The sequence below is a fragment of the Babylonia areolata genome, chromosome 11 (genome assembly GCF_041734735.1).
Source record: "Babylonia areolata isolate BAREFJ2019XMU chromosome 11, ASM4173473v1, whole genome shotgun sequence".
Taxonomy (NCBI): domain Eukaryota; kingdom Metazoa; phylum Mollusca; class Gastropoda; order Neogastropoda; family Buccinidae; genus Babylonia; species Babylonia areolata.
Window position 1 is genome coordinate 2,329,191 of NC_134886.1, and position 25,000 is coordinate 2,354,190.

The 25,000-nt window shown below is 40.0% G+C and overlaps 2 protein-coding genes across 6 annotated transcripts in view; one reads left to right on the forward strand and one right to left on the reverse strand.

Moving 5' to 3' along the window:
- The window catches only part of LOC143287452 (tumor protein p63-regulated gene 1-like protein), an 11,641-nt gene extending 4,030 nt beyond the window's left edge, over positions 1-7,611 (forward strand). The window contains exons 2-5 of the mRNA XM_076595447.1: positions 115-206; positions 3,439-3,615; positions 4,103-4,334; positions 5,425-7,611. Coding sequence (XP_076451562.1) covers positions 115-206; positions 3,439-3,615; positions 4,103-4,334; positions 5,425-5,538 — 615 coding nt within the window. The 3' untranslated portion in view covers positions 5,539-7,611. The remainder of the gene's footprint in view (positions 1-114; positions 207-3,438; positions 3,616-4,102; positions 4,335-5,424) is intronic.
- Positions 7,612-16,826: 9,215 nt separating this feature from the next.
- The window catches only part of LOC143287453 (protein mono-ADP-ribosyltransferase PARP12-like), a 56,142-nt gene continuing 47,968 nt past the window's right edge, over positions 16,827-25,000 (reverse strand). For 4 of the 5 annotated variants that reach the window (XM_076595453.1, XM_076595448.1, XM_076595449.1 and 1 more), the window contains one exon: positions 21,876-23,175. In XM_076595453.1, coding sequence (XP_076451568.1) covers positions 22,815-23,175 — 361 coding nt within the window. In that variant the 3' untranslated portion in view covers positions 21,876-22,814. Of the gene's footprint in view, positions 17,831-21,875; positions 23,176-25,000 lie in introns of those variants that run through there. The other variant, XM_076595452.1, reaches the window with a different exon arrangement.

The window sequence follows — 25,000 nt, forward strand, 5'->3', positions numbered from 1 at the left end:
TTTCAGGAAAGTGCTTTCCAACAAATGATGAATGACGGTGTTTCAGGAAAATGCTTTCTGACAAATAATGAAGAAAGACACTTTCCAACAAATGATGAATGATGGGTGTTTCAGGAAAATGCTTTCCAACAAGCGGTGGACAAGGTCAGCACCATCATCAAACCGGAGCTGGACGGGGAACTGCTGGGGGCCTGGCTGCTCACTGAGTGAGTCACTCAGTGCTAGAATTAGCAGTGGTAGTGAGTCAATAAGTGTCTGTGTATGGTTTTCTTTCGAAATGAGTAATTCAGTATGTCCGCGAATCGATTGCGATCGCGCCTTAATTTTAGCCCGACCGCCCAATCGAGCTACATAATCATGCGACCTGTTTGAAGGCATAATTAGACAAACAACAAGGACGCCAAAGAATTGATAGACAGATAGAAAATACGAAAAAACTTAGCCGTATGCAGTGCACAGGAACAGGTGTCGAGATGGCTGCCGGAAAAAGAGGGCGCTAGCTAGCGGGACAAAGGGGAGGTTACCTACTTCCGGGAGGTTATCGGCTGTAGTTGCTCTCTTTTTCTCCGCATAGGCGGATAGTAGTTTGCACAGTACAGGAATGTCAGATCCCTACCAGAGTCTGCACTAGTTGGGTCATGGTAAGTATGTTATTTAAACGTAATTTTAGATAGAAAATTTCCTATTCACTAAACGATTGACATACTTTATTGACTCCACAGGTCTTCAGAACACAAGGCACACCCTCCAAATATTTTTAAGAATTGTGATAGGAACAGTACATGAGACACAATGTGATATGAGACACACATCAAAATTATACATCAAAGCAAAAACGATCAAGGTAGAAGGAACATTGATGGGTCGATCGCTGTCACTGCCGCAGCCATGTTGGTACCTCCAGTGGAAGTCGTGTGTCGAGGGTCAGACATTGTCATGGGAACTCCTTGCACCGTCTGCTTGTTTGTCTACTCTGTTGATCTCCACCTTCTTGAATCCATCAGTGATCATTGAACTCTGGAAAACTTCCCAGTTTTTATGAAAAGCTATTTTCCTTCAGACATCAGCTGCCTGTCATCATCTGCCTGTCTTCAAGCTTGGACGGTGCAGTTTGAAGTAGTAGTTGAGAGAAATGTCCTTCGTTTTCATCATACTTCAATACTTCCAGGTTCACAGGTCATGCCTCAGTATGATTCTGATTCATAACAGTGTTTCGACAGATGTAAATCATAAGTTTGACGCATCACATCATTAGGCGCATGGGTGGAGGAAAAAGTGTCACTTAACAGTCTGTAAAATATGGTAAATGATAACATAACATAACATAACATAACATAACATAATGTAACGTAACAGACATCGGCTGATGTGTCACTTAACAGTCTGTAAAATATGGTAAATGATAACATAACATAACGTAACATAACATAACATAACATAATGTAACGTAACAGACATCGGCTGATGTGTCACTTAACAGTCTGTAAAATATGGTAAATGATAACATAACATAACGTAACATAACATAACATAACATAACATAATGTAACGTAACAGACATCGGCTGATGTGTCACTTAACAGTCTGTAAAATATGGTAAATGATAACATAACATAACGTAACATAACGTAACGTAACGTAACAGACATTGGCTGATGATGTATTGGAAGTGTAGATGGCTGATTCTGTTACTGGTGAGGCCTGCAGTTGGACCGGAAAGCTATGAAGGAAGCGATGGAAAGAAGGAGGAAGCAATGGAAGGAAGGAGGAAGCAATGGAAGGAAGGGGGAAGGAAGGACCTTGCATCATTCAGGGTTTGAACAATTGCGGCCAGTCCCATATTCATGTCCTTCATGTTCTTGACATGTGGTCGGCGACAGAAGCATGTGTTAGGTTTTTGTGCACAAGTGTGACTGTGCTTGTGCCAAATTTTCCTTTTCCAGGTGGTTTTGATATGTGTGTGTGTGTGTGTGTGTGTGTGTGTGTGTGTGTGTGTGTGTGTGTTATTTTTGTTTTATTCTTTTGAAAATCAGATTCTCCAGTATGGATATTTATAATTGAGCATGCTTTCAGCCCCTGTGGTTCTGTGTGGTCAGCTGGACTGTTAGCAAGAAATAAATAATAAATAAGTAAGTAAGTAAATGAAGAAGTAAATAAGTAAATGTGGGATGTATTTGTAGGATGTGAAGGACTCATCCTTGAAACAAACTGATAGTCATCAGTATGTTTTGCTTCCGCTTCCTCCGCCTTCTGATTTGGTTTGATGGCCGATCATGCCATTGACTAGAGATGATGACTGTCTGTGTGATGAGGGTTGACCATGTCTGTGTTGAGGATTGTCCATGTGTGTTGAGGATTGCCCATGTCTGTTTTGAGGATTGTGTGATGAGGGTTGACCATGTCTGTGGTGAGAAGGATTGTCCATGTCTGAGTTCATGATTGTCCATGTCTGTTTTGAGGATTGACTGTGTATGTGTGTGATGAGGGTTGACCATGTCTGTGTTGAGGAGGATTGTCCATGTCTGAGTTCATGATTGTCCATGTCTGTTTTGAGGATTGACTGTGTCTGTGTGTGATGAGGGTTGACCATGTCTGTGTTGAGGAGGATTGTCCATGTCTGAGTTCAGGATTGTCCATGTCTGTTGAGGGTTGACTGTGTATGTGTTCAGGATTGTCCATGTGTGTTGAGGATTGTCCATGTCTGTGAGCTGAGGATTGTAGATGTCCATGTGTTGAGGATTGACCATGTCTTGAGGAATGTCCATGTGTGTGTGTGTTGAGGATTGACCATGTCTTGAGGAATGTCCATGTGTGTGTGTGTTGAGGATTGACCATGTCTTGAGGAATGTCCATGTGTGTGTGTTGAGGATTGACCATGTCTTGAGGAATGTCCATGTGTGTGTGTGTGTTGAGGATTGACCATGTCTTGATGAATGTCCATGATGTGTGTTTTGAGGATTGACCGTGTCTTGAGGAATGTCCATGATGTGTGTGTTGAGGATTGACCATGTCTTGAGGAATGTCCATGTGTGTCTGTGTTGAGGATTGACCATGTCTTGAGGAATGTCCATGTGTGTGTGTGTTGAGGATTGACCATGTCTTGAGGAATGTCCATGATGTGTGTGTTGAGGATTGACCATATCTTGAGGAATGTCCATGTGTGTGTATTGAGGATTGACCATGTCTTGAGGAATGTCCATGTGTGTGTGTTGAGGATTGACCATGTCTTGAGGAATGTCCATGATGTGTGTGTGTTGAGGATTGACCATGTCTTGAGGAATGTCCATGTGTGTGTGTGTTGAGGATTGACCATGTCTTGAGGAATGTCCATGATGTGTGTGTTGAGGATTGACCATGTCTTGAGGAATGTCCATGATGTCCGTGTGTTGAGGATTGACCATGTCTTGAGGAATGTCCATGATGTGTGTGTGTGTTGAGGATTGACCACTGGGACATGGAGCACGAGAAGATCGTGCTGCTGACGGCCAACTCCATGTTCACGGTGAAGTACAACTTCATCACCAGCACCCTGCTGGAGTATCGCCGCATCATGCTGCACATCATCGACTCCGTGCTGGTCGGCGACTTCAAGTACCCCCAGCACTCCGTTATGTTGTGAGTACAGCCCTTCCACCTTGTCGTGGTGTAGGTACCCACCCCACTCTTGTCATGTTGTAAGTAACCCTCCCCTCCACTCCATGTTGTGAGTACCCCCACCCCCACTCCCGCAAACCCCCGCTCTGTCATGATTTGAGTTACCCACCCCCACACTCTACTCTGTCATGTAGTGAGTAAAAAAAAAAACCCAAACAACCCCACTCTGTCATGATGTAAGTAACACGTCCGCCATCCCCCTCTCCCCCCCCCCCCCCACCCCCCCCACCCCACCCCATCATGTGTGACCTGTGACGTGCAGTGTACAATGTATGATATGCATTGATGTGTGATGTGTGACATGTGGTGTACGATGTGTGACAAGTGGTGTATGATGTGTGACATGTAATGTGTGATGTAGGATGTGTGACGTGTGACGTGTGGTATATATACATATTGGATGATGTGTGACGTGTGGTGTGTGACGTGTGGTGTGGTGTGTGTGCAGCGATCGTCAGCATGGAGGGATCCAGATCCGATGGTCGCAGGGCACGGAACTGTCCTTTGGCCAGCGGTGGAACCCCTGGTGCTCGGACATCCCCTGGGTCACGCTGACCCACCACCCGGTCATCTACAACCCCAAGGAGAACGAGACGGCCACCTTCAATGTGGATGAGTTCTTTGAGTCCATGCTGCAGGCCGCCAGCAAGGTGTTTGAGACAAAGAGACCCAATGAGAAGGTAGGATACTGTATGTAAAGATAATATAGACCCAGTGTTGAAGAAGGTAGTATACCTATCTTAATTGTTGATTATATAGACCCAGTGAGAAGGTAGAGTACCGTATCTTAAGGTAATATTGACCCAGTGATGAAGAAGGTAGAATACCGTATCTTAAGGTAATATTGACCCAGTGATGAAGAAGGTAGAATACCGTATCTTAAGGTAATATTGACCCAGTGATGAAGAAGGTAGAATACCGTATCTTAAGGTAATATTGACCCAGTGATGAAGAAGGTAGAATACTGTATCTTAAGTAATATAGACCCAATGATGAAGAAGGTACAGTACCTCACATACCTCACATGAAACAATACATATATTCAGCAGTGAGTAATGGCAGACAACAGCTCATGAGGACATAGAAGAGAAAAAAAGTATATATATGATATTCAAATGAAATTCTACCAAATTACAAATATGAACAATCTTGCCAAAAAAGCACAAAATGTACCGTATACACATGCATGCACATGCTCATGTGCATGCACACAAAAATCACACACAGACGCGGGCACACACTTGCATCCCCCCCCCCCCCATGCACATTCCCCTCCCTCTCCCCCCCCCACACACACAAAAGAGGGAGGGTGTGGGGGAGGAGGAAGTGGCAAATGACTATGCTTGGTGACATCCAGTCCAAAGGCCATTTTGAATGGGTAGGTTGAATGCAGTATGACGATAGCTACTGCCCCAGTATTTTGTTGTTCATGGCAGCATGACAATAACTACTGCCCCAGTATTTTGTTCATGGCAGCATGACGGTAGCTACTGCCCCAGTATTGTGTTCATGGCAGCATGACCATAGCTACTGCCCTAGTATTTTGTTGTTCATGGCAGCATGACCATAGCTACTGCCCTAGTATTTTGTTCATGGCAGCATGACCATAGCTACTGCCCTAGTATTTTGTTGTTCATGGCAGCATGACCATAGCTACTGCCCTAGTATTTCTTTGTTCATGGCAACATGACCATAGCTACACAGAGGATAGGCGCTATATAAATATCCATATCATCATTATCATCATCATGCTGATAACTATGATTTCAGGTGAACGTGGTGGAAGGTCCAATCATGATTGAGAGCTACATCAGTGTCCCTTCCTTGGTCTACAACCAGAGTGCCATGGGCTTCTTCCGCGATCGCAACGGGCTGTGTTTCTGAGAGCTGTGTGGTACGGACTGTGTTTCTGAGAGCTCTCTGCCATGGACTGTGTTTCTGAGAGCTTTGTGTTATAGCGTGTGTTTTGACGCAAAAAGATTTGAGACATGAGATGTCTTTTTTTGCCCACCTGCCATACAGGTTTTGTTTGTACGAAACTGTAGGTTTTCATTCTGATGGGCCTTTTTTGGGTTTGACTCGTGTGTGTCACACAAGTGTCATCATATAATCACCCCAGTCTTTGGTTCTCTGTTTGTGTCTGCGGTAAACTTTAATGTTGGAATTTTCTCCACAAGTACAAGCGGTGTAGGAGCCAGACTTGTTGGGGTGGTAGGTATGCATAAGACCTTTCCAGCCATCCCCCTTTGTGACGATGTAGACAGGGTTAGAGATCACAGGTCAAGGTAATTTTTTTTTTTTTTTTTGCAAAATAGAAAAAGCTTAATGGAACCCATGTCTTGCATCCAGTTTTCATCGAACTTGGTTCAGTCACTGTCCACAGTGACACCATGATCCTAACTGAAATTCAAGGTTAGATGTAAAAGGTCAAGGTGACAACGTGGCATACTATGATTATAGGAAAACCTTTGTGGTTCAGAAGAGGTGATGTCTTGTTTTTCAGTTCCTGTATCCCTGTAGTTGACAAAAACCGGTAACAATGTGAGTTTTTAGGGCCTATCCTGTTTTTGTTTGTTTTTTTTTATCTTTGCTGTTTGTTTACTGCTGTATTTATTGACATGTTTTTCAAGCTTTGGTTGTTGATTTGTAACTGTGTGTTTGTGACTTTCTGAATTTCTTTGTTCCCCCCCTTTTTTTTTTCTCCCTTGATCAGGATTAACTGTGATCTTGCTTGAGATTATTGTGATGTTTTGAACTTGCCTGTGATTTGTGTGAAGTTTTCTTCTCTTTTTTTAATTTTTTTTTATCAAAGTCTTGAAGCCTGGTGTGGAGTCTTTCGGTCAGAGAGAGAGAGGACCAACTTGTGTTGGGAGCTTTTCTCTGTTCTGTCAGAGAGACCAGCTTGTGTGTGGAGCTTTTCTCTGTTCTGTCAGAGAGTACCAACTTGTGTTGGGAGCTTTTCTCTGTTCTGTCAGAGAGAACAACATGTGTGTGGAGCTTTTCTCTGTTCTGTCAGAGAGAACCAACATGTGTGTGGAGCTTTTCTCTGTTCTGTCAGAGAGAACCAACTTGTGTTGGGAGCTTTTCTCTGTTCTGTCAGAGAGAACCAACATGTGTGTGGAACTTTTCTCTGTTCTGTCAGAGAGAACCAACATGTGTGTGGAGCTTTTCTCTGTTCAGCCAGAGAACAAACAAGTTTTTGGAGCTTTTCTCTGTGCAGTCAGAGAGAGAGAGAAAAAACCAGTATGTGTTCCAAGCTTTTCTCAGGCTGACATTTGGCACTTAAGTCATGTCCGAGTCCATCAGTCACCAGGGACAAAGTTTATGTCAGAGACCTAGCAGTTTAGGCATCAAATCGTTGTTTTCCCACATGGTCTGGAATATTTTGACTGGTGCGGTGGACTGCTTTGCCAAACTTGGAATTGTGGACGCTGATGGACTGTTTCCTGGAGGTGCACGTTTACAGGTGGTGGAATTGGTCCGGCATTATTGGACTTCTGACAAATTGTTCGCCAGTGACCAGGGTTTGAGGCTCTGTCTCAGCATGGTGTTGTGTCCTTGGGGGAGACACCTTGCTCCCGTTCTCCTCGCTCCACCCAGCTGTGAGTGGGTACCGGACTTTGGTTGGGGAAGGTTAAAACAGCGTACACGGAGAGGATTGGGCCCCGCCTTCTTCATCAGTCGATCCCTGGACACTCGGGGATATGAGTTTGCTTCTGTGATGGTCGTTAAAGGCTGGGAGACCTTTCAACTTGTTTTTTTGTTGTTGTTTTGTTTTTGTTGTTTTCTGTTGTTTGTTTCAGCAACTACACTGTTTTCTGTTGTTTGTTTCAACAACTACTGTTTGTTTTCTGTTGTTTGTTTCAACAACTACACTGTTTGTTTTCTGTTGTTTGTTTCAACAACTACTGTTTGTTTTCTGTTGTTTGTTTCAACAACTACACTGTTTGTTTTCTGTTGTTTGTTTCAACAACTACTGTTTGTTTTCTGTTGTTTGTTTCAGCAACTACACTGTTTGTTTTCTGTTGTTTGTTTCAACAACTACTGTTTGTTTTCTGTTGTTTGTTTCAACAACTACACTGTTTGTTTTCTGTTGTTTGTTTCAACAACTACACTGTTTTCTGTTGTTTGTTCAACAACTACACTGTTTGTTTTCTGTTGTTTGTTCAACAACTACACTGTTTGTTTTCTGTTGTTTGTTCAACAACTACACTGTTTGTTTTCTGTTGTTTGTTCAACAACTACTGTTTGTTTTCTGTTGTTTGTTTCAACAACTACACTGTTTGTTTTCTGTTGTTTGTTTCAACAACTACACTGTTTGTTTTCTGTTGTTTGTTTCAACAACTACACTGTTTGTTTTCTGTTGTTTGTTTCAACAACTACTGTTTGTTTTCTGTTGTTTGTTTCAACAACTACTGTTTGTTTTCTGTTGTTTGTTTCAGCAACTACTGTTTGTTTTCTGTTGTTTGTTTCAACAACTACTGTTTGTTTTCTGTTGTTTGTTTCAACAACTACTGTTTGTTTTCTGTTGTTTGTTTCAGCAACTACTGTTTGTTTTCTGTTGTTTGTTTCAACAACTACTGTTTGTTTTCTGTTGTTTGTTTCAACAACTACACTGTTTGTTTTCTGTTGTTTGTTTCAACAACTACTGTTTGTTTTCTGTTGTTTGTTTCAACAACTACACTGTTTGTTTTCTGTTGTTTGTTTCAACAACTACTGTTTGTTTTCTGTTGTTTGTTTCAACAACTACACTGTTTGTTTTCTGTTGTTTGTTTCAACAACTACACTGTTTGTTTTCTGTTGTTTGTTCAACAACTACACTGTTTGTTTTCTGTTGTTTGTTTCAACAACTACACTGTTTGTTTTCTGTTGTTTGTTTCAACAACTACACTGTTTGTTTTCTGTTGTTTGTTTCAACAACTACACTGTTTTCTGTTGTTTGTTCAACAACTACACTGTTTGTTGAATGAAACTATGACCAAAGAAAACTGTTTGTTGGAGTTGCTGCTGCTGTTTGGAAAATTACGTCTTGTTGATGTTGTTGCTGTTCCTGTTGTTGTTGCCGTTGTTGTTGTTGATGTTGATGCTGTTGTTGATGTTGTTGTTGTTGTTGTTGTTGATGTTGTTGCCGTTGTTGTTGTTGATGTTGTTGCTGTTGTTGATGTTGTTGTTGTTGTTGCTGTTGTTGATGTTGTTATTGTTGTTGTGGCTGGGAGGGGGTTGTGGCATGTTCCTTCTCCCCCCCCATCACCTCCCCCCCCCTCGCTCCCCCCACCCCTCTCTCCTTTCCTTCACCCTGCCTCCCAACTCTCACTCCCCCCCCCCCCCCCATTGGCCCACAAAGACGGTTGAAAGGAATTTATAATACAGTGCAGTGCAATGCAATACAATACATGTGCATACAAGACAGTACAGCTCAGTACAGCTCAGTACAGTTCACTGCAGTGCAGTGCAATTCAGTACAATACAACACAGTGCAGTGCAGTACAGTACAACGCATCTTTATTCATCCATCAGGGTATATAGTTGTGCATAGGACCTTCTCGTCACTCAGCCAACACGCTGTCTCAAGCCACACAGCCAAGCCCACCGCTCACACGGCATGGCAGAGGCTGGTTCCAAAAGATGAGAAAGAAACACTTGTAAAGTGAAATGCACACTTGAGTGTCATGCAACGCTGTGGCTTGTTTCTCCACACCCTCCCTCCAGGCCCCCTTCCCTCCACATGCACACATACATACTTGCACACGTGTGCACGCGCACACAAACACACACACACACACACACACACAGAAGTGTTATAAAATGACGTATTGTTTTTGTATAAATTTAAGAGAGAGGATGGGAGGAGGAGTAGGAGGAGGACATGTTGGGTGGGTTCATGTAAGAGGGTGTGTGTGTGTTTGTGTGTGTGTTATGTATGTGTAGGGGACATTTCTGAAGTCTTGCTACAGGGTTTCACTTTGTTTTTTGTACATGTACACAGAGTACATGTGTGTGTGTGTTTTGTTACATGTTCTGCCTGACACAGTACATGTGTGTGTTATTTGTTTTGTTACACGTTCTGCCTGACACAGTACATGTGTGTGTTATTTGTTTTGTTACACGTTCTGCCTGACACAGTACATGTGTGTGTTATTTTGTTAAACGTTCTGCCTGACATCGTGCATGTGTAGTCTTTTTTTTTTCAACATTTTTTTTGTTCACAGAAAGGTATACAGATACAAATTCATAATTTGAAAATTAAGAAGTTACAACATCATATTTCTTTGAGTATTAATCACTCCACATCAAAGTGATACAGGCAGAACAGTAAATATTCATCTTACATTGATTCCATGTGATATGATAGTGTTTAGTTTACAACAAAATAATGATATGGGCTGAAGAATTCCATTCACACACAGATTCCATGTGGCATTTTAGTGCTTAGTTTACAATAAAATAGTAATAAGCAGAACAATAAGTATTCATTGACACATTGATTCCATGTGATATAATTCGTAGTTTGCATCAAAACACTATAATAATAATAATAATAATGGTATTTATATAGCGCTGAATCTTGTGCAGAGACAAATCAAAGCGCTTTCACACCAGTCATTCACACGCGTGCATAACTCTAAAACTGGAGAAACTAAAGACAAGGAAGAGGCAGGGAAGGGAGGCTATTTTGGGAAGAGGTTGGTTTTAAGGCCAGACTTGAAAGAGCTGAGTGTGGAGACCTGACGAAGCGAAAGAGGAAGTTCTTTCCAAATGCAAGGTCCAGAGACAGAGAAAGAACGGCGGCCAACAGTCGAGTGTTTGAATCTGGGTATGCATAAACAGAGTGGATCCGAAGCCGATCGTAGTGAGCAAGATGGAGCGTAGAGGTGAAGGCAGCCGCAGAGATAGGATGGAGCAGTTTTGTGAATACATCTACAACATAGAGTGCTGATCTTGTACTTTGTTCGGTGTGAGACAGGCAGAGCAATGTGTATTCGTTCACGTTTTTATACTATTGTGTGTTGTTGTTTTTGTTACATGTGCTGCCTCACAAAGTATATGTGTGTGTGTGTGTGTGTGTGTGTGTGTGTGTGACAACATTACTGAATTGCAGCTGGGCCTTATGTTGATGCTTGTAGTGTTTTGGTAGATCTACATTTTGCATGTTAATCATTCACTGTTTTATTTTTTTTTTGGTTTATTTGAGATTGTTGTTGTTTTCAGTCTTTTTGCCTCAAAATTACCTTTTTTTTGTTCAACACATACAACAATGTTCACAACACATGTTCAGAAAGGTTTGTCAGTTACACTACAGTTATTCTTTTAGAAAATAGAAATCAAGTCCTTGTATATTTCGATGTTCATCCAGTTTATTCCATGGCCAAGTGATGAAGCTTTGTCAAAACACTGGTCCACCTTTTTGTTTGAAATAGCACATAAAAAATGACCCTGTTAATAAGGGCAGTGTGCATAGTGTGTCTGTCTTCTGTTCAAGTTCAGAGAGGATGAGAGGGCTGTGTATAATCACAAAGCTACTGTGTGTATATTCACTTAACTACAGTGACTAAGCTACTGTGTGTATAATCACAGCTGCTGTCTGAATATTCACAAAGCTATTGTGTGTATGATCTTTCAGCACTTAGATGCATCAGCAATAAAGTTAGTGTATTGATTCATGATTCATAAGATTAGAATAATAGATACACAGAAACACACACACACACACACACACGCATGCACACACACACACACACACACAAATCTCCGAAGATCATTGAATGTAAGTGCACATGTTAACAGAAGGATTTACCGGTAATCACTTTGTAAAGTAAGTAAGCATCTATTCAAATGAAAACCCATCTAAATATAACATTTGCATGAAAGAACCAGTCCATTTATTATCTATCTAAAGCGCACATTTGTGTTAAAAGATTTTTTGTGTGCATTCAATAAATGTTTTATTATGATTGACCCATGACATTTTGTTATGTTATTTTATGGAAAAATTGCATGTTTATGTCTGTACTTAAGATGTTTTGGATATGTTTACCATGTGTGTGTGTGTGTTGGGTATGTTTACCATGTGTGTGTGTGTTTTGGGTATGTTTACCATGTGTGTGTTTGTGTTGGTTATGTTTACCATGTGTGTGTGTGATGGGTATGTTTACCATGTGTGTGTGTGTGTGTGTTGGGTATGTTTACCATGTATGTGTGTTGGGTGTGTTTACCATGTGTGTGGGCTTCTGGCCTCGTGAATACATAACCAGTTAAACACCATGAACCTTTGATGGACTATTGTGCTGAACAAGCATGTTACCTACTGTGTTGTAATATAATCCGGTGTGTTTATTTCATGGTGTGTTGTGGTTGTGTGTTTTGTTGTCCTCAGTTCACAGGCTCCCCAGGGTCAGCAGTTGAAAACCAGTTCTTGACGATTTGGTTCAGAAATTTGTGGCTGTGTGTCAGTCACATTTTGTTATGTTTTGCTGCTGTTGTTTTTTGTTGTTGAAAGAATAAGAAATGGGAAGGGGGAGAGGGTGGGACTGTGGTGTGCGTCCCCCCTCCCCCCCTTCCTCTCTTGAACACACACGCACTCACAAACACACACACACACACTCTTCTCTTTCACACCCACGCCCCACACTCTCATTCTCTTTCACACCCACACCCACATATGCCCCCACTGTCCCCCCACCCTCACATATAAATACACACACACACTTACACACATAAACACACTCACAAACACACACACACACACACTCTTCTCTTTCACACCCACACCCACATATGCCCCCACTGCCCCCCCCCAGCCCCCCCACATATAAATACACACACACACACTCACTCACACACACACACACACACACGTGCACACAACACACAGACATGCACACATACATAGACATTGACATACATATATGCATATACACTAATGCACACATGCATAGACATGCGCATACACATGTAGACGTCAACATACAAATATGCGTGTACACACACATGCACACATGCATATACATTTCATGCACACACACACACACACACACAGTTTCTGTCTCTCTCTCTCACACAGACAAATAGTTAGTTTGATGGGCTTTATTTAATGAAAACTGGCATCACCCATTCTTGTCAATGTGAATTGAAAATCAAACTATATTATACAATTCTGTGTATGTGCCACTGTCTACATATAATGATATATATGACCCAGTCTCATATAATATATTACTGTGTACGACGATGTTGATTTTTTTTTTTTTTTTGTATAAAAATTGTACAATTAAAATTTTTTTTTTCATATTTTTTGTTTCTGTGTAGTATGCATGTTCCGGTTGCAAGGTAAATACAGTATATCTACATCTCCGCTTGAAGCTGTAAATGTTGTCTGCTTTCTGCCTGTTTGACTGCTCACCAGTTGCCGTGTGTTGTCACACAATATGTGGACTTCATCTGTGATACAGGAAACCTGTCATGGGTTATTCCCCCTGCCCAGAGACCTGACAGGGATGAAGTCCGAGTTCCTTAATGCTTCCATCGTCATAAACTGTAACTGCATTGCCTTAAATACTATGTTTTTTTTCTCTTATTTATCTATCTGTTTATCTTTTGTAGCAACACCAACTCAGACTGCTTAAAGACTGAACTGCCGATCTGAAGGTGACAAGGATACATCTTAGAGAACTGAACAAGAACCAGGTTCCACAAAATTCTCATTTGAACCAAAACAAGACCAGACAAAAAAAAGCGTTGGTTAAAATAGATAACTAAAAACATTTTTTTATTTGAATAAACTACAACAGCAAAAATCTTTGAAAAGGAAGGGGTTTGTTGGGGTTTTTTGCCTTCAATTTTTCATATTTTTTTTATAAATGTTGAATGGCCAGCATGTCTTGTATACTGATAAAAAAAGGAGAAATAGTTGTCGTATTCGTTTGTGAACTGCGACTCCCACGTTCACACATATGCATACACAAGTGGGCTAAAAGTGTGTGACCTTTTTCACCCTGCCATTTAGGCAGTTGTACTCTGTTTTTGCAGGGAGAAATAGTTGTGAAAATTACAATAACCAGTGTGTGAAAAATTATTCTTGGTCAGTGAAGTCAGTTTGAAGACAGAGTGAGTTTGTTGTGAGCTGTTGCAGCAATGTTGCCAGTTCTGTGAAAAGTCCAACACGAACTTGGACCAAATAGTTGGAATCCGCAGGACACTGTTTTCTTTGGAATTATTTGACTGTTGGTGTTTTCTGTTTTGTAAACTGTGCAACTGTGAATGAGTTTATAGTCATTTGCCTCTGTGATGGTATAACCAGGATTTTTGTTTGTGTATGTGAGTGGGAGGTTTTCCATGACTGACGTTAGTTGAAAGATTCTCAGTAGTCACAGGAAATAAAGTCTTTAGAAAAAAAAAAAAAAAAATGTATGAGTTCAATTGTTACCCTCTTTCACTTCAGACATTTTTGCTTTATGCCTTCTGTTCTTGAAAATTTACAAAAGAAACAAGTTTTTTTCCCTTCTGCCTTCTGATTGATTTCTTATTGGGCATTTGTGAACCACCATGTTTGGTGTGTGTGTGTGTGTGTGTAGTGTTTGTGTGTGTGTGTGTGTGTGTTGTGTGTGCGTGTTCTCTTCGGGTGAGGCCTCAGTGTCATACACATAAGTACTGTTTATGGTGTGTGTGTGTTAATGCATGTGTTGGGCGGGCCTATGTGTGTGTGTGTGTGTGTGTGTGTGTGTGTGTGTGTGAAAGCAGGTGTGTGTGACCAGTCTGAGGGACCAGGGAAGACCCAACAGACAGTCTCCCCACACATAAAGGAACCAACTGCAGTGAGCAACAGCTCTGTTTATTTCATGAAAGGGATAAAAAAAACCCATACCAAAATAATAAAACCCTCTCAACTGCTAACTCCCATTCACCATTGCTGATAGCCCTGATGACCCCACCATACGCAGGGCTGCGTCAGGGCTGAAAAAAACAAATCATCAGTACCAATCTTGTAAAACTTGGAAATAAAAAAGGTGTGGAAAAGTCAGGCACTGGTACAAGCAAAATTATTCATACACACACACAAAAAAAAAGACTTAAAAATTGAGACCATCCATACAGCCAAAAGAGCACAATAACCCCAAGGAGTTGAAAACGGTGAACAGTGTTTATCTACAATATCCACTTATTCCACAAATATCACTAGTTTGCTTGACAGATTTTGTTTCTTCTTTGTTCATGGGCTGCAACTCCTACGTTCGTTCATGTGTACAGAGTGGGAGATTTTGTTTAAATGCTGTTCATAAAAAAAATATAAAAAAAAGTAACAAAACCAGAAAATGTTCACAAAGAAACCCCAACTGGTTTTGTCTGACCAGGAATCAAGGGTCCAGGCTTCGATTCAGCAAGGCGCAGCATTTCCACTCCCTTCTTCACTCCCCACACCCCTGCTCACCCTAACATAAAGGTTCTTCATCAGAATGGTTATGTGGATAGTAGTCTTTCAGATGAGGTGAAAAAGTGAGACCTAGCCTGCAACATACACTCACTCAGTGCACATACAAGAACCCATGGCAACAGAGAGCTAATGTAATGGGCAAAATAAGCACAAAACAAAACAGATACGAAAGGAGCAACCACACACAGAGAAAAAAAAGTGAAAAATACACCATACTACACTGATACTGATGTGTTCGAGTTCTCCAGGACAAGGGCAGTGCAATGCCTAACTCCACACAAGCAGTGCTGTTCAGCAGTGTACCTGTTCAAAACCTGGGTGTCTTGGTTTCCTGCAAATACTTCCATCGAAAATAGCTCTTTGTCAGCAGGGTCACAAGGAATTATCAATTCTGGAGTGTTGAGCGTAAAATTGCACAATGAGAAAACCGAGGTATCAAAAACAAATCTGTATTGCTTGTCTGACCTCTCAGGATCATATTTGAATAAAAGGTTCTAAAAAAAAAAAAAAAAAAAAATCATAAAAAACAACCCCAAAACACCCCAAAAGTGTTGTGAATGTTGATGTTTGTATGGAGCTGAACATCTGAGAACCTGGCTTCCTGCCGCACTCGAGAAAATGAAGAAAACGTCAGCACAGAGAAATGAAGAAAACGTCAGCTAAACGTCAGCACAGAGAGCAAGTGAACTCAACATCCATGAAACTAATATCTCTGGGTGTTGGTGTCTGTGCATCAACTCAAATTTTTAAGAGTAAGAGTGAACTCAACGTCCAAATATAGGTATAGACACTAGTATCTATGGGTGTTGGTGTCTGTGCATCAACTCAAGAACGCTAGTGAAGAACTGATCTGTATTCTGCTCACGGGGTGGCGTGGAAGCCACAGTACAAAGCATGATGGAAGGGTCACTGGTGGGAAGTTAGAAGGAGGCTTAGAATTAGATTATCCTCACCACGGACACGACAAGAATGGCACAGGTTTCACGTTAATTGTAAATAAAAAAAAAAACCCAAAGTAGCTGGGTGTGGATCCTCAATGGGTACGAAGCTCGCAACAGACATAACAGGAATGGCACAGGTTTCATGTTAATTATATAAATGCATTTATGCATGCGTGTGAATGACTGGTGCGAAAGCGCTTTGATTTGTCTCTGCACAAGATCCAGCGCTATATAAATACCATTATTATTATTAAAAATTTTTTGTTTTTTAAAAACCCCACGAAGTAGCTGGGTGTCGATCCTTGATGGATACAAAACTCGGTGTTTTGCAGAGTTCCTGACAAAAATGTTATTGAACAACATCGGTACTCATTGCATACAATGATTTTGGTGGGAGTTTGTTGGTAAACCCAAAAAAATAGTGGGAGTTCGTTGCTGTAATTTCGGTCGAGTTTGTTGGTAAACAAAAAAAAAAAAAAAAAAAAAAAAAAATAGTGGGAGTTTGTTGCTGTAATTTTGGTGGGAGAAATGGTGAGTCAGGAATATGTGCTGAAGGTCACATGACCAATTTGTGGATCAAGAGTTTGATTTCTGTTTGGACTTTTCTGTGCGTGGTTCTATTGGCCATTGGTGAAAAGTTCATGCAGGACAAACTCAAGAATCAAGAAAGGCCCGCATAGACTTTCATTGACCGAGAATTCAACTTCACATCCATTAAATCATTTGAGACCGATGTCGAGCTGCTCACTGATCCAGGATTGATGCCCAGCACCTGCCTTAACCCCCCCCCCCCCCCCCCCCCCCCCCCGATCCCACCACAACCCAAAAAACCCTGTATAAATCATCGGCTGTTTCATTCAGCCATCAAGGAAATGTTCTGATTGCAAGCAATAGGGAAATTGTTGTTAAAATACTGACAAATGTTATCAAAATTTACTAACAACTCTGTTTATAAAAAAACCCACACCATATACATATATATATATATATATAAACAGTTTTAAAAAGCCCACATATAATCGGATCAAAACTATATCACATGCACTATATCACATACACCTTAAATAAAGCACCAGCACAAATCATAACTGCCTCAAGCTTTAGAAAATAAAATCAGCTTAGCAAGCATAAGCACCAGCTTTATTACACACACAGACACACACATATATATATATACATGCTGATCATACTTTGACCAGAGCTGAGGTGACTGGTAATACAGTCAAGTTCAGAAAAAAACAATTTACGCATGTGGTGCTTCCGAAAACAGGCTCAAGTTGCTGGGAGCCTTTTTTTTTTCTTTGTGTGTGTGTGTGTGTGTGTGTGTGTGTGTGTGTGTGTGTGTGTGTGTAAACCAATAGTAGCTGTTTGTCCTTTTGTGGTTCCAGACTAATTCATTGCTTATCTTTAATTTTGTTTGCCATTTTTGTGTAAAATCAGCAGAGCGTAATGCAAACAATCTTTTAATATTTCAAAATCTACATTTAGTGTGGATCATTATATATATATATATATATCAAAATCAGTTTTATAACTTGCTGATTTCAATTTGTTATGCTGATCATAAAATAAATACACATACACACAAAGTATGCAAATCATTGGGCTACTTGTAAAATAGCAAAGATACACACAATGCATGTAAACCGTAAGATAACAAAGATACACACAATGTATATAAATCACTGGGCTGCTTGAAAGATAATAAAAAAAAAACCCACTCACAATGTATGTAAATCGTAAGATAACAAAGATACACACAAGATATGTACATCATTACTCACAGCTCTGCAAACATCACAGCTTCCTGCTCATCACAAACCATAACAAAGTCACCAGTCACCCAGGAAAGCAAGCATTAACGGCTGGTATTCTTCTTTCTGGAATATTTATACAAGAAAAGAAAAAGAAAAAAAAAGAAGAAAAAACACCAACAACAAAACCCAGCCTATAAATATGTCTTTCCCAGTATAAAAACTAACATAATACAAAACGCAATATATAAAAAACAAGAGAGGCAAGGCCTTCAAGACTCACTTGTGATACACTTAAAAACAAAAAAATCCAAGCTTTTTATGTATTGAGTATAATTTCAAAATATAATGTTTAAGATGAGAAAGATCAGTAAGCAAATTAAGTCCCCTAGCATTAATTACAGAGTAATTTCCCTTTTTTTACTATCTGCACTAAAACGTTTGCAAAATAAATAAAACTTCCATGCTTAGCAAAAGAAGTTTCTGTTTGAACAAAAAAGGATAATAATGACTGCTCTTGTTGTTGGGTCAGAATAGCAGATCAAAGTGCCAAGTTTAGAGAATACAAAAAATATAAATATAACAGTACATGCAGTTTGCATATAATTAGGCTTCATTTTTTATTTTTTTTGTGCCCATCCCAGAGGTGCAATATTGTTTTAAACAAGATGACTGGAAAGAACTGAATTTTTCCTATTTTTATGCCAAATTTGGTGTCAACTGACAAAGTATTTGCAGAGAAAATGTCAATGTTAAAGTTTACCACGGACACACACACACACACACACACAGATAACCGAACATCGGGTTAAAACATAGACTCACTCTGTTTACACAAGTGAGTCAAAAACGGAGATGTAATGAAACAAAATAAAAAGCAAGATTTGAACCCACTCCAAGAGTTTATATTTTTGTTCAGGGAAACAAAACAGAAAAGATTTGTACCCCCCCTGATGAGAACTAGGTGTGCAATGTGTTAGTAAGAGGCAAGCTAGTGGAATTGAACCAATGATGTTCTGTGCGGAACCAGTCTTATACTCAATGCTACAGCACATCTGATGTCACTCGACCAAATCTAATATTATTGTATTTGAGGTAATAACACCATTAAAATCATGTTTTTTTCCCCCCATATATATCTTGATTATTTAAGAAATTCTTTTAATTCAGCGGTAAAGGAGATGGCGTTGACATGACCTCAGGCACACCCGAACATGTGTCTGTACAAACCAGTCTGACTACAGACTGATGGAAACTGAAAGAAATGATCGATTCATTTTTTCTTTTATGTTTTTTTCCAATTAATTCAGTATCCATTTGTGAAAATTCATACGCAGTTAACATGCTGATGGTTTAGTTAATGTCACTGTATGTGTTCTGTCCATAATTTATATTCCTGTTCTTTTAACTGCGAAGAAGAAAAAAGATGTCATGTCGTCTTCTTAAAAAACATAGCCTGCGTTCCGGAAACTGGGAAGCGGTAATATGGTGTTTTTTTATATTCTGGATCAAGCCTAGACAAATAAACCGTTACTGATTAGGAATTACGGCTTAAATTGGAAGACTTACAACCTATTACTGGTATGACTGTGAAGATATTTTTTCCTATTTTGTTCAATCCAAAATTGGTATTGGCAGACAAAGTATTTCCAGAGAAAATGGCAATGTTAAAGTTTACCACACACACACACACACAGAGGCAACCAAACCTAGACTCACTTTGCTTACACAAGTGAGTCAAAAACATGTCACCAGATAATATATGTTATTTTCAACACCAGTTACAACATTAACTTCCAACACCAGTTACAACAATAACTCTCAGAAACATTTATTCCAACATCAGTTATGACATTAATTCTCAGAAACATTTAAAATGTCAGTGTCGTTATCTACTGTTCGTCTTGTTTCGTTTAGATTATTTTTTATACTGATGATTTTTTCCCCACTTAAAAAAAGAAAGAAAAGTCTTAAACAGTGGATAGAGTCACACCTATTTTGTTTATATCACCACTTCTGACATCTTCTGATCCACCTTTCAGTGAATTGTCAAACATTCCTTTTTATATACTTTTTTTTTCTTTTTGTCTTGCCTTTTTTTTCCCACTTTTATTTATTCTTTTTTTTTCTTTTACTTTTATCCATTCTTTTATATATTTTTTTTAAATATATACTTTTATCCATTTTTTTTTTTTGATACTTTTATTCCTTCTTTTTTCTTTTTTTAAATACTTTTATTCATTCTTTTTTTTTCGGGGGGGGATACTTTTATTCATTCTTTTATCATTCTTTTATATTTTCAAAATACTTTTATTATTCATTTTTAACATTTTTTATTTTTTTTAATATAACAAAGTGGAAAGTGACGACCATCATGACTTTTTGATAACAACTCCACTTTGACACTGGATCCAAGACCTCCCCTTTTTTTAGTTGTTGAATATTGTTTAAAAAGAACAACTTAAAAATTTAAAAAAATATATTTTCTCTTTTTTTCTTTTTTTTTTTTTGTGGGCGGGGGTGGGGGTGTCAGGGTGGTGGTAGCAGGAGGGGAGGAGTGGTGGGAGGAGGAAGGAGGAGGGTGAAGGTGAAAAACAACATGACTGGTTTACAGGGTGAAGGTGAAAAAACAACATGACAGGTTTACAGGGTGAAGGTGAAAAACAACATGACTTGTTTACAGGGTGAAGGTGAAAAACAACATGACAGGTTTACAGGGTGAAGGTGAAAAACATGACAGGTTTACAGGGTGGATGTGAAAAACATCATGACAGGTTACATGGTAGATGTGAAAAACACCATGATTGGTTTACATGGTAGATGTGAAAAACATCATGACAGGTTTACATGGTAGATGAGAAAAAACAACATGACTGGCTTACATGGTAGATGTGAAAAACAACACGACAGGTTTACCACCAGATAATATATGTTATTTTCAACACCAGTTACAACATTAACTTCCAACACCAGTTACAACAATAACTCTCAGAAACATTTATTCCAACATCAGTTATGACATTAATTCTCAGAAACATTTAAAATGTCAGTGTCGTTATCTACTGTTCGTCTTGTTTCGTTTAGATTATTTTTTATACTGATGATTTTTTCCCCACTTAAAAAAAGAAAGAAAAGTCTTAAACAGTGGATAGAGTCACACCTATTTTGTTTATATCACCACTTCTGACATCTTCTGATCCACCTTTCAGTGAATTGTCAAACATTCCTTTTTATATACTTTTTTTTTCTTTTTGTCTTGCCTTTTTTTTCCCACTTTTATTTATTCTTTTTTTTTTCCTTTACTTTTATCCATTCTTTTATATATTTTTTTAAAATATATACTTTTATCCATTTTTTTTTGTTTTTGATACTTTTATTCCTTCTTTTTTCTTTTTTTAAATACTTTTATTCATTCTTTTTTTTTCGGGGGGGGGATACTTTTATTCATTCTTTTATCATTCTTTTATATTTTCAAAATACTTTTATTATTCATTTTTAACATTTTTAATTTTTTTTAATATAACAAAGTGGAAAGTGACGACCATCATGACTTTTTGATAACAACTCCACTTTGACACTGGATCCAAGACCTCCCCTTTTTTTAGTTGTTGAATATTGTTTAAAAAGAACAACTTAAAAATTTAAAAAAATATATTTTCTCTTTTTTTCTTCTTTTTTTTTGTGGGCGGGGGTGGGGGTGTCAGGGTGGTGGTAGCAGGAGGGGAGGAGTGGTGGGAGGAGGAAGGAGGAGGGTGAAGGTGAAAAACAACATGACTGGTTTACAGGGTGAAGGTGAAAAACAACATGACAGGTTTACAGGGTGAAGGTGAAAAACAACATGACTTGTTTACAGGGTGAAGGTGAAAAACAACATGACAGGTTTACAGGGTGAAGGTGAAAAACATGACAGGTTTACAGGGTGGATGTGAAAAACATCATGACAGGTTACATGGTAGATGTGAAAAACACCATGATTGGTTTACATGGTAGATGTGAAAAACATCATGACAGGTTTACATGGTAGATGAGAAAAAACAACATGACTGGCTTACATGGTAGATGTGAAAAACAACACGACAGGTTTACATGGTAGATGTGAAAAATAACATGACTGGTTTACATGGTAGATGTGAAAAACAACATGACTGGTTTACATGGTAGATGTGAAAAACAACATGAGAGGTTTACATGGTAGATGTGAAAAATAACATGACTGGTTTACATGGTAGATGTGAAAAACAACATGACTGGTTTACATGGTAGATGTGAAAAACAACATGACTGGTTTACATGGTAGATGTGAAAAACAACATGACTGGTTTACAGGGTGGAGGTGAAAAACATCATGACTGGTTTACATGGTAGATGTGAAAAACATCATGACTGGTTTACATGGTAGATGTGAAAAACATCATGACAGGTTGACATGGTAGATGTGAAAAACGTGACAGGTTTACAGGGTGGAGGTGAAAAACAACAGGTTTACAGGGTGGAGGTGAAAAATAACAGGTTTACAGGGTGAAGGTGAAAACAACAGGTTTACAGTGTGGAGGTGAAAACAACAGGTTTACAGGGTGAAGGTGAAAACAACAGGTTTACAGGGTGGAGGTGAAAAACAACAGGTTTACAGGGTGGAGGTGAAAACCAACAGGTTTACAGGGTGGAGGTGAAAAATAACCGGTTTACAGGGTGAAGGTGAAAACAACATGACAGGTTTACAGAGTATAGGTAAAAGAAACAACAGGTTTACAGGGTGGAGGTAAAAAAAAACACAACTGCTTATTTAAGCATTAATTTGTTTGTTTCTTTCATTGATTCATTTACTTATTTATGAATCTATTTATTCTTAAAAAGGAATTTTGTGTGTGTGTGTGTGTGTGTGTGTGTGTGTTTCAGTTCCTTTTGGCAGATATTCTTTCAGTGGCTTCATTCTTTTTTTTTTTCCAGATAAAAAAAAGCCTTTTTTTTTTTTTCCTTTTCACCTGATCATGAACAGGAAATAGGAAAAAAAAAAAAAAAAAAAAAATCTATGCATGTTCAGCGGCGAGGTGAGCTTCGGGTCAGCTGATAGGTGATGAGGGAAACGGGGCACACCTGAGCAGGGTTGGAGATGATGAAGGTCTTCCGGTCATCCGCATCGTCCACACGGCGGTCGGGGCCCAGCAGACACTTCACCCGGAACAACACGCGGCGCTCCCCTCCACTCCCTCTGCTGCCCTTGTTGGCTCGAGCGGCGTTCACGTGGAAGTGGCCTCCCTTGCCCGGAGCTACGGTGCTGTTGCAGGCGACGCCGTTCCTGCAGATAGTGTTGACGTCCTCCTCTGGGGACGGTCCATAGTACAGCACCTGCTCAGTCACGCCTCTCACGCCGAACTGTCTCAACATCTGAGACCGCATCCTGCAAGGTCGCACAGTGATTCATCAAAGGTCGCAGCACAATGAATCATCAAGGTCACAGAATGAATCATCAAGGTCACACAATGATTCATCAAGGTCACACAATGATTAATGGTCATGTAATGATTCAAAGACACAATGATTCATCAAGGACACACACTGATTTCTCTATGACACACAATGATTCATCAAGGTAATGCATTCATTCAGGAAAGACACAATGCTTCATCAAGGTCACATAAGGTTCAAGGACAGAATGATTCATCAAGGGCACACACAATGATTCACCAAGGTCTTATATTTTTTAACCAAGGACCCACAATGCTTCAACAAGGGCACACAGTGATTCATCAAGGACACATAATGATTCAGAAATACAGCATGCTGCACAGGGGACCTCGTTTTATCATCTGATCAGAATGACTAGCACCCAGACCACCACTCAAGGGATAGTGGAGGGGTGAGTAAAAATCTTCGTCTGCAAATCATGGGAGCTGAACACACAGACACTTGCTTCCTAGTCTATAATACAATACAAAAGAGCACGATACAAATGTATTGTGCTCTTTTGTATTAGACATATATTGTATATTATGATACAACAGATTACAGTACAATGCAGTACATTACAATAGATTGCAATACAATAGATTATAATACAACAGATTGCAATACAATACATTACAACAGATTGCAATACAATACATCCCAATACAATACAATAGATTACAATATAACAGATTACAATACAATGTGGTTCGTCCATCGGGATCGACGAGGACCATCTAGTCATCCTGGGGGTGGGTGGGTTGGGCTCTGTGGGTGTGCAGATGACTGGTCAGGCCAATCCGCGCCCGGAAGGTTCTGACATGGTGTGGACAGGGGATGGTGGCGGCTGTCGGGGACTTGCTGGCACTGCTTTTCCTGGCCTGTCTGCGTTGCTCTGCTGCAGCGATTCTGTTGGCCTCACAGGATTTGGCGCCTTTGTGGACAGCTGAACACCACTTTGGTCTGTCCACTGCATTCAGCTCCCATGTGTCGTGGCTGATGTTGAAGGCCTTCAGAGGAGCTTTCAGAGTGTCTTTGAAGTGCTTTTTTTGGCCTCCATGGGAGCGCTTGCCATGTTGGAGTTCGCGATACAGCAGTTTCTTGGAGAGCCAGTGGTCTGGCATGCAAACTACATGGCCTGCCCAGCGCAGCTGGGCCTGCATCAAGATGGTGTAGATGCTGGGCAAGTTTGCACGAATAAGCACCTCTGTGTCAGGGATCTTCTCTTGCCACTTTATCCCGAGAAGTTTTCTGAGGCTGGTGGTGTGGAAGTGGTTCAGCTTTTTGGCGTGGCGTTTGTAGACCGTCCATGATTCACATCTATAGAGCAGTGTGGCGAGAACTATGGCCTTGTATACTTTGAGCTTCGTCTCCAGGGTTATGCCTCTCCTGTTCCAAACGTTCTTATGGAGTCTGCCAAAGGCAGCGTTGGCTTTGGTGAGTCTGGCATTCACCTCGTCATCGATGACAACTGTGCAAGAGAGTGTACTGCCCAGGTATGTGAATTTGTCCACCGCGTTCAGTCGTTGTCCGTTGATGAAGATGTTTGGTTCAACGTAAGGCTTTCCTGGAGCTGGCTGGTGCATCACCTGTCTTCTTTGTGCTGATTGTGAGGCCAAAGTTGTCACAGGCAGCAGAGAACTTGTCAACACTGTGTTGCATGTCAGCTTCGGAAGCAGCGTTGAGAGCGCAGTCATCAGCAAACAGGAAGTCGTTGACGGTGTCTGTCCTCACCTTGGTTTTTGCTTGAAGCCTCCTGAGGTTAAAGAGTGAGCCAT